Source organism: Chaetura pelagica, unplaced genomic scaffold (genome assembly GCF_000747805.2).
Source record: "Chaetura pelagica isolate M959 unplaced genomic scaffold, ChaPel_1.0 scaffold216, whole genome shotgun sequence".
Lineage (NCBI taxonomy): Eukaryota > Metazoa > Chordata > Aves > Apodiformes > Apodidae > Chaetura > Chaetura pelagica.
The window spans coordinates 462,892-473,683 of NW_009953597.1; the positions used below are offsets into that span (position 1 = coordinate 462,892).

Sequence of the window (10,792 nt, forward strand, 5' to 3'; positions counted from 1 at the left end):
TTTAAGGCCTACTGTGTAACAAGTGCAATTTAAGAAGACTAAAATGGACAAAATGGAAATAGTATAAGAAGCAGACACATTTGACAGAGGACTGGAAACATTTTCTTTATCTTCTTTGCCTTGGAAAGAAAGGTTGTTGCAGCCAAGGCGCTTCTGTAGGGAAGGAGGGGACAGCTGGGCACCATGGAGGAAGATGAGTCTTGGGCAGGAAAATTAGAATTTAAGATAACAGAAAATGGGAGAAACAACTAGAAAAAGTGGATGGAAAATACAGATAAATTCCAGAGGCAGGTGGACGCTGGAGCTTAAAATCAATACAGCAGCACAACTGAAACCAACAAAAGAAACACTAGGCAAAAAGCAGATGTGAGGGCAGGGCAGAAACCAAAGAACTTGAGGCTAGGACTCACTGAGGGAAAGGGGTAAATCTGAGACAAAAGAAAATGGAGATTGAAAGAAAAGTAAGGTTGAGAGACAAGTTGGAGGAAATACAGAATGGTGGAAACAAAACGCAACTTAGAATATTGGGAGAATGGCATATGCCTGCTGTGTTAGCCCACACTAGGTGCAACCAGCTATAATTGTTGCAGGTCTTTGTTTTGGTCCTCAGTGCGTTCAGGGGCTCCGACCCTGCAAGAAGCAGTGGTAACAGCTAATGGGCTGTTCAGGTTCTTCCTTTGGGGTTTTCTTTGTCAGTAAGGAAAATTTGATACAAAAGGTACGTGAAAAAGAGTATGGAAAGACCAGCAAACCAGGGTTTATTATCTAAGTTTCATCACTTTATGAAAATGTAATTAGTTCACTGTTCATGATCTGGTTTTTGTGAACACAGGCTGAGTTGCTTATCATCATGAGCATCCTGTTAGTGTTTCTTTTGCTTTTCAATAATGTGTTGATTATGTATGATTCAAGTCTTCATCATTCAAAAGAGAATCGTTTGTTTGCTCTCGGATCTTCCTGCCAGCTTTATTGTGAGTGCTGTAACCTTAACGTACACCATGCCTTTGTTTTCACAATACTCTAAAAATGACCAGGAAAAAAAAACACCTCAGGCTTTAGAGGGGGTGCAGAGATGCAGAGTATGCCGAGTTTGGGATACTTGTATTCCGGATTCTCGGCGTGATGAAGAACTTGGGAGGATGGGAGCAAGGCGGCCCGAGGGGCGCGTGTCCGCGGGGGGTCCCGGAGCCCCCGGAGCGGAGGCTCCGCTCAGGGCCCCCCAGGAGAGCGGCAGAGACGGCAGGGCCCGTTGCTCGGCTTTCCAATAGAGAAAAACCTCGCCTGATGTCTCGGGGCAGCGTGCACCTTCCAATACTGGTGAAAAAAAAACAACAACAAAACACACACACACAAAAAAAGGCAGTTGGGTTTAGTTATAATATTTATTTATTTATTTATTTTATCTGCAATTGTGAACCTGAGTGGTGTTTCTCAGTGGGATGCAGTTAGCTCATTTCAGTGTGAAAGGAGGTATTTTATGGCAATGGAAACTTGCAAAGGTATGAGCTTGGCAAAGAAATCCAGAGTGATTAATAAACAGCAGAGAAGAGTTCCGCCTTTTATGATCTATATATGGCTGTCTTAGGACTTGATCCAGCTCCCAGGAACTCTAGTGAGAAATCCAACTGAGCACTGCAGGCTAGAAATAGCTCAAAAAATCTTGCTTCTCTGAAGTTTAGGTCACTCAATGTCATGTTAAGACTATTAGCTCTCAAATTTGGAAAGAGTTGCCTCTGATGCACCACACAGTATTATCACACATCAGAAAAATAAGAGATACAGAAAAAAATCTAACTGTTCTTGGCTGCATTAGAAGACAGCAGTGACAAAGACAAGGGTCAGAGGATATTTAAAAGGAGCTGATCTACTGTGTTTTATCCCTCTGCTCTTAAAGGGAAAACCAGGAGTTACTCTCATCTCTTTTTTCAAGTTTTCCTCACCAGGCTGCCAGCCATTGGAAGCTGGAGAGCAAGAGGAGGTCAGCTCATTGGCAGAAGCTTCAGACTGTGCATGTGAGCTGCGCCCTGAGTGGCTCCAGAGGGCATCTGTAAACGGTGCCTGACTTCATCGGAAAGTCCAGGCGGATCAGATCTGTTGGGCGAGTGGCAAAGATAAAACCTAAGGCTCCAGGGGGCTTCACGAGGGCTGTTTTGCAAATGATTTAATTGTTCTAGTACCAGCGCTGGTAATTTCTCCGTGCTCCTGCAGATTTGGCCTTGAGTGATTTTATACACACACGTAGCTGTATTCTAATAGCTACGAAAGGCTTATAGCAAAAAAGTCCATGCTATGGGCAGGGCATCCATTGCATGGTGATTTTTTGATAGTGCCATTTGAATACTATGAGTTTTGCAACAGGTCTAGGTAACGTGTAAGAAAAATTCCTCTGGCTCTAGTAAATCTTGGCTTCTTTTTACCATGGTGCTAGCTGAAGGTTTTTTGGTGGGGTCTTTTTGTTGTGGTTTTTTTTTTTGTTGTTGTTGTTCATTTGTTTGTTTTCCCCCCTCCTGAATTTAAGATGAAATATGGGTGGATCAGATACTGGGTTTTTAAGAGAAGACGTCTCTACTATAGCTAAAATTGTGAGACTGAATGCTATTTCACACAAGTCCTGCTGTAGCAACAAATCCAATGTATTAATTTTTTATATACTTGCTGATACAAGAAATATGTTTACAGTGGAATAGTCTTTGTGTTTCTGTTTATGAATATAATTTTTCATTTACACAGTATTTGCTTGTACACTAGGAAAAAATGAGCTAGGGTTTTAAGTTGTGAACACCTAAAGTTACTCCACAAGCTCCTTTTCTTGGTACCAAAACGAAGTGGCTGTTTTTTAGAGATGTAGTGTAGTTTGGACCTCATATGTTACCTGTAAGAGTATTCTTATGCAAATATGAGGCTAAAGTGAATTGAAGGAATCATCATAATATATTTTAAAAAATATTTTAAAAATATTGTCTGGAGTTATGAAATCACTTTACAGACTCTTCTTTAATAAGTTTATATTATACCGTAACAACCTTATTTAAAGTAGTAACAGACTTATATAGTATTATTTAAAAATGTGATAAGCAACAGCAAATAGGTTAGGTTATGATTGAACCTAAGTTTCTTTTATCATTTTATGGCTTTTTTAAAGACAAAATTTAAAAATATTGTCTGGAGTTATGAAATCACTTTACAGACTCTTCTTTAATAAGTTTATATTATACCGTAACAACCTTATTTAAAGTAGTAACAGACTTATATAGTATTATTTAAAAATGTGATAAGCAACAGCAAATAGGTTAGGTTATGATTGAACCTAAGTTTCTTTTATCATTTTATGGCTTGATAAGGGACAAATGCTGAAGCTTTCTTGGCTCTCACAAGGTCAAGGACACAGAAATTACCCAATAGTGAATGTCCTGAAGTGCGTTGTCCCTGAAAGTAACCAGTATCGGGAAGAAAACTTAAGAATCACCAAGAATTGTACCAGAGAAAGTAATTTGTCTCTGAGTTCCACCTTCACTTTTTAAAAAATGTTGTAGGCTGAGGGAGAAGATAATTATTACTTTCCCCCCTCAATACGTGACCATCTAAGTCAGGTAGTGGTTTTAAAAGAGCAGAAAGTAGGCAAGTTTAAGATTTCTACAGCATGTGAAGGAGCAGGTCTCAGTAAACATCTGTCTGTCTGGGCATGCACACGGTTGTTCTGTATGCACAGTACTCCACTTTGGCCTGAAGGTAGTGTTTTAAAAGCCATACACAATTTGTGTGCCTAGCTCCCAGCTTTTGAAAATGTTATTGTCATGTAAGACCTGAAGTTCCTCTGGGACCAATTGAACATGGTGTGTGAACCTCGTGGCTGCCTTCTTTGGGGAGAACCTCAGGGGGTATTCAGCTGCTGCATGTCCCTTCTCTGTCATCCCAAGGAGTTCTTGTCCACCTCTGCATAACCATGGTGGCAGGTGCTCAGAATAATAGGAAACAGGTTTTAATGGTGATAGGGCCAGAATCATGCTTTATTTATAGTGTTGTATTTAAAGTGGGGTTTTGGTCGTGGGAAGGCTGCAACAGTGAGAAGGTCAAACCCTTCCTGTTGCTATGACCACAACTCTGAACGTGACTGGAGTTGCAAACAGGATGGCAGAGATCATGCTGAACTGCTGCATCCCATCTACAGTGTCTGTCAATGTCGATCTAATCTGGTTACATCTGTCAAAACTGAATGAAACCTTGCTAGGAGGAAAATCCATGTGAGCTATGTGCAATACACTTCCTACTTCTTTTCCTAAATAAGTCGCTCCTTCATCCTGCCATTTCATGGCTCATATTAACTTTTATTTTTCATTCACCATTTGAGCTGTAGAGATGGGTCCTGCCACATGTGATCCACAACAAACTCACCTATGAGCTTTTGGATGCTATCTGGGGAGGTGGTATGTCTAAGCTGGGAATCAGTTTTTTGAGAATTGCATTAAAGAGTTGTCCTTCAGGCAGTTGACAGCAAAATAGGAAGCCCAGGAGGCCATGATTTATAATGTTTTGATCTTTCCTCTGTGTTGTTTTCAGGCTGACTCTATCAACTGTTGTGTAAAGCTTCCCTGATTTTTGTAATACATAAATATATATCCGTGTAACATGCATACTAGGTGAACCTTCGTGATCCACTCTGTATCCTTTAACTTGCCAGCTATTTGGCTTTGTGTTCCCATCTCTAACATTTTAACTTAGTTTTTGAGGGCTAGTTGTAACCTTCTCTTGCCAGTCCTGAAAGGAAAGAGACACCTTTGATGGGCCATCACTCTAAGTAAAGCTTCAGCCTCAAGAAAGGCAAGACTTACTAAGGACTTGTTTTTGTCCTTTCCTAATTGCTTTGCATCTCTGTAGTAGTGCAGTTGCCGGTACATGCTGTTTGGTTTGTCCAGTTCCCCCTGCCTGTCTTACAGGAACAGAAGGAGGTATCTAAAAGCAGTTTCTGGGTTTTCTTGCTTTTCCTTTCACCAGGACAGAAGCTGGCTGCTTTTGTCCTGCATGTCATAAAAAGGCGTTTTTAAAACCCACTAGTGGTCTGGTATCTTGTCACTGTTTCAAATAAAATGTCCTGGAGTTGCTAATGCTTCTGTTTTTACCTAATTATGAAGTCTCAATGGTTAGAATAGAGTTCAGCCCTCTTCACTGTTGTCAGTAATGGTGAAACTCAGCAAAACTGTCACAGTGCAGATGTTTGCCTCCCAGGCTTCAGTGGTTTCGGGTGTAATGATCTGGAACTTGGTAAACAGACACGGCTGTGCTGTGGTGCCAGCCATGAGGTGTTAAAAAATATGTTTTCATTATAAAAGTGATTTCCTAGCTGCCAAGCAGTTCTAGGGATTACACAGAGATGATGAGGGACTTAGTCACATCTGTGTTTTTACCGTAAGTGCCAGCTGGGTTAGGCTGCATTGCTGAGGTTGGACTGCAGATAAAAATTTTTACAAGCCTGGTTGGGGTGGGACAATCCCAGGTTTGATCACATCCCTAGTGCTATAAAGTTCTGCATTTGTTTACATTTTATTGGCATAATTTAAGCCTCAAAGAGAGGCAGAGAAGCTTCTACTAGTACTGCTCCTGAGTGCTTATGAAATGTACCTGTCCCTCCACCTGCTGGCTCACCAGCATTTTGGAAAGGCTGGATGGCAATGCTGTGCAGCCTCATCCTTCCCAGTGAGCTCACCTGTCCATGCTCTTTCCAGTGCCCTCCTTGCCCCAACTCTGGCCCTGCCCTCACCCCCCCATGCCAGCACAGCTCAAGAGACCTTCCTAACACAGATGCAGCTTGATGAGCAGAGAGTGCTGCTGGGAGGCTGAGTGGGCTTTGGGACTGCCACCGAGGGGAGAGGTGTGCTGGAGCAGAGACCTTTTATGTTTCAGGGGGCCATGCCTAGGAGAGCAGCGTGATGTGGTGGGGGCCAGGAGATGCAGCCTGGCTTGGTGCCTGTAGGGCAATGGCAGTGGCTGTCGGGTTGTCTGGTCCAGCCCAGCATAAACAACAACCGTGGCTGCTCCTTGCTGCCCAGCCTTGGGGAAACCCAACTCTCCAGGTTGGCTGCTGGTGCAGCCTACACTGCAACAAAATAGATGATAAGGCTGGTGTTGCAGAATGTGTCATGGCACACTAGGCTGAAGGCATGGAAAGACCTGGTGGAGAGCCTCATGGTCTGTTCAGGTGGCCTCTGTGGCATAGGAGGGTGTTTCTGTCAGGGTGTGGCTGGGTTTTCCTCCAACTGGGTTGAGGCAGCTCTTTGTGGGTCTGTGGCCTTTCATGAGTTCACAGTGTGAATGACATTTAAAGTAAGACAGGACCATAAAGGAAGGTGCTTTTTAAATTTTTTTTTTATTTTTTTTTTTTTCTTCCCTACCCCCAATGTGATGAGGTGGGCAAAGCTGAGGAGAGTTGTGCGGTCAGGTGAGAAAAGCAGAGATAGGACCATGCCTTCAGCTTCCTCAGAAGTCATGCAAGCTGTTCTCCCTTTACATATGTCCTGTCTTCAGGGAGATACCTCTCTAGTCAATAGTAATCCCTGTGTTGTGAAAATATGTAACAAACAAAACAAAGCTCTGAAATTCACCAGCAGGTACTTTTCTTCTTCCATCTTCTGGTTCAAACTGGAAAGAGCTTTGCACTGTATAATTTTCAGTCCTTTCATAGAGAAATGCGTTTGCAACAGCAGTGAAGTGTTGACCTCTGTCATCACTCAGTGCCAGGTAGGTGAGACACAGTTTCAAAAAGAGCAAGCTGATTATCCCTTTGCTAGCATGGAGTACTGTACAAAGAAGTAGCACTGGCTTCCAGTGGTCCTGAAGTAGAAATCTGAACAAGATATGATCCTTTGAGTAATACACCTGAAGAAGCATCATTTTCTTTGGGCTACCTTTTTTTTTTCTTTTTAAAATTACTTGCAACAAGATCATTTCAAAGGGGACATGTAACTTGGCTTGGATTTGTGGGATTTTCTGATTACTTTGCATTAATTAACAGAAGAAGCACAAATGCTTGATTTTCTCTGAGATATGAATTCTTCTATTGACTTCCAAAATACTGTCAGTGAGATACTCAGGACTGTTCATTAAGAAAACCCTGGAACTTTTGTCTCTAAAAGAGACAGGATAAAATAAGACCATTCTTATATTAAACGATTCATAATTATTTGCAAATAATTTAGATTACCTTGTAATTTCTTGTTCTAATTACATTACAGGTGCCTGCTCTTGTTTGTAAGAAGTTTTGTGTGTCTTAAAATTTATTCTGCAATTTGGATGGTTTTCCATCAATTAAAGTCTTTAGATCTTTCTGTATCTTTATTTATGACTAGCTTGCTAAATAATCCACATTTTATCGTGATCATTATATTGGCTTAACAAGATGAGATTATATACAGTATTATATTGTGTTCTAATGCAGTCATGTAAGAAAAATGACAGCTTCTAGCAAGGTAATGACCACCAACTTTAAACACAGGTTTTTTTCATTGTCTGTGGGGGACAGTTATGAAGCAGACAGATTCAAACTTCCCCAACAATTGCTGTGCTTCTAGAGCATTGGCTTTTGGAGTGGCCTATTTTATGTGGAAGGCCACTTTGTGTCACAGAGACTGTCATTTCCAATTGAGGAATGGATAAGGAAACCTGATTTTCAGTAATTTGTAGATACCTAATGCTGATGTAGGATTTTTAGCAATGCTTCTGGGGCCTGTTTCAAGGATAGAGCTGAGGAAAATGAATTGTGATTTGAGATTTCTTGTGTTTAGCTCGTTTGAAAAAGCCCAGGCTGCTGGCAGAAATGTTAAGGTGGGGGCCTCTGTGGCCATCTCTCTCTAGTCCAGTGCAATAAGCTGTGCAGGGGGACAGGAGAGTCTGCTTAGACCCTCCGGCTGCAAATCAGGGGTTTGTCCATGAGCACCTACAACCTGACCTGGGTGTGCTCAGGAGGCAGTGCTGTTTGAGGTGTTTTTTTTCAAAATACTACATGTTCAGGCATAGCAGAAAGGCTTAATTAATTAGTTAATAATCTTAAAAAGTAGAAAGTACTAAATTAAGAGCCTGGTCTTTCAGACTGGGTTGGCTAGCTCTGTGCTTAAAGAGCTTCTTTGACAAGGAGAGAATATTGTATTTGAAAGCCCATTAGAGTCGAACGGCTTTTCTTTTCTTGGCTAAGTTTGGGATCAAAATATTGGAAACATTTTAGTGAACTTTCAATGTCAGGCCTCAATCCAGAAAAGCACTTAGACATACATACTTAGCTATAAGTGCAGTTGATGAAATGTGAAAGAAAATACCATAGCACACTGCTGGCTGAAGACTGAATTTATATGTGTCTGAGAAGTAGACATGTTCCATTTGTGCTAAGGAAAAGAATATAAAATCTCTTTTCAGTATGAGTGGAGATTTTTAACAAGTTCTATTATCCCTCTCTGACTTGTGTCTACATTTACCCTGCTAGTGCAGGTGACTTGTCTTCTGTTAGCGTAGGTAGGGTAAAGATCTGTAAAGATCTGAGAATATGTTTATGGTGGATGTGTTTGAATTAGTTACTCAGAAATAATCACAGAAATTCTGCTGGGACATGAAATGATACGTTATCTCTGAAAGGAGAAAACATAGACTTTCCAGTGCCATTGAGTCTGCAGTCTGATGGCAAAGGCAGTCTGAGATTAACTGATGATTGTTTTATAACTTGGCATGCTGAACTGTGGAACAACAATGAAATAATTTAAATAAAATTATTTGCCTTTTTTTTTTTTTTTTTTAAATGAATTGGAACTGCTCCCTTTGATCAAAAAAACCCTTTGCAAAACAGCAGCTTGCTTATTAGCATGATTGTTAGATACCCAGATCCTAGCATATGAACTTTTTCAGTGCTTGTGGGGAATGGGCCATGCTCAATTTTTTTTTTTTTTTTTTTTTTCCGCAGTCTTTCTGAAATGTAGTGATGACATTTTCTGGCATATTCAATTACTTGTAATACACTATTTTCACAGATGCACAAAGTCCTGAACACCTGGGTAAAGGAGCAGGTAAGAAAGACTGGAAGAGCAAAAGATGCCAGTTAGTAACTTACACTGATGTAGTGTAGTGATGGAGGCAGGTGGAACCACAGCACGTCTGTGTTAAAAAACAGACTGTTGTCCACTGGCAGTGTAGCCTGAACACAACAAAATTCTAGAAGACCTGTCAGTTTGTTGAAAACCTCACATTAAGTTTATATTTTATAGCACATGACCATGGAGTTTTACAGTGCACTTCTAGCTTATGTGGTTCCAAAGAGGTGTTCTTTGTTACAATCAGTTGTTAAATTACTTCATACCCTAAGCACGCGTGTAATGGATGTTGGACCAGAATGTTCCTGCCCTGAAAAGCTTATGCAAGACAGCCTGTTATGTTGGAAATCTCTTTAAAGCTGGAAGTAATTTACCAGCTGCCCTCAGATGCAGAAATATTGCTGAAGTCCTATTTTTCACTTAAGAATTATTATACATAAAATGATGATACCTGCAAATCCACTCTAGCTTTTATAGCTCATGAAGAGTTTCCCAGGGGTAAGAGTTCAAGAGATACCAGTGCCCTTGTAGGCTGAGTTCTTGTGAAATAGTCTTGAGTGTTAGCTTACAAGAACTCTGGCTGCATTTCAGGTATCTCATGTTCTTGCAAGCGACTTGCTCTATGTGTAGTTAATTTTTAAAAGCGTTTAAGATATTTTAGGGCACTGTGCTGAATAGAGAGGCTGGATTCTTGGACTGTGAAAAAGGGAAGTTCTTTCCCTCCCCTTACTTTGTATTAGAATAAGGTTTGATCTCACACTGCATCATGCTGACTTTTCACAGGTATGCTTTCATCTAAAAATGGTGTCCCTCTCCTTTCCAGGCACTGAAAATCAGTTTTGGGGCTTTTGAGTACTTCTTATTCTTGCCATCAGCAGTGAGGGTTCTTTACAGGTACTGTCTAAGTATACTGAAGTCCTGAAGCAGGACTGAACCAGGATAAATCTGCTCCTATTTCCTGAGAATTTGCTTTCATCTAACCATTTTGAGGGTAATAAATAATTACTTAACTGGAAGAAGAGTTGCATGATGTGTAAATATACTTTTTTTTTTTTTTTTTTTTTTCGGCAGAGAGTCTCCCCAAACTAGCTCAGCAATGCAAAAATATTAGTTAAGATCTTTAGGAAAAAAAATGAATTCTTGAGAAGTAGGTTCTTTCTTCAGTGTGTGCAGAGCTGATGTATGGAACTTGGCAGCCCTTTTTAGGCTGTTGAAATAGTGTTTTGGCTAGGGCACAAGATAGGAATTATTGCTCTCTGCCATCAGTACAAATTTGTTGCAGTTTCATTGTTCTGGCTAGTCTCTAGCATGACTGTACTTTGCTTAAGAAAACTAGCCTGTTACTTAAACTGGCTAGCCATTATACAGTTTCTGATTAACTGTTCCTGTCTGGATCTCCAATGCACCATTAAAGGCAGTGTCACAGTTTGACTTAGGTCCGAAAACAATGCTCTCGATCCCCCCTCCCCCCAACCCAGGTAGGGAAGGAGAGAGAGAAAAAGAGAGAGACTTGGCTGGATTGAAAACTAAACTACACAGCTTTAATTAAAACACTAATGAATGATACAAGAAAATATATACAATTATATACAGATATATTCAGGTGTAGGCAAAAAGCCTCTCGCCTCCCCCCACCCCAGCAACTCCCACAGCACTTCCCTGAACTGGGAAGAGTCCCGAGGAATCCCGGAGCTGCTGCTGGAGAAAGCAGAGAGTTATGGGGGTCA

The 10,792-nt window shown here is 40.9% G+C and overlaps 1 protein-coding gene across 1 annotated transcript in view; it reads left to right on the top strand.

Annotated features, from left to right (window-relative positions):
* The first annotated feature begins 1,122 nt into the window (after positions 1-1,122).
* Positions 1,123-10,792, top strand: part of TRPM6 (transient receptor potential cation channel, subfamily M, member 6) — a 97,233-nt gene continuing 87,563 nt past the window's right edge. Inside the window, exon 1 of the mRNA XM_009999797.1 lies at positions 1,123-1,317. Within this exon, the coding sequence (XP_009998099.1) occupies positions 1,123-1,317 (195 nt within the window). The remainder of the gene's footprint in view (positions 1,318-10,792) is intronic.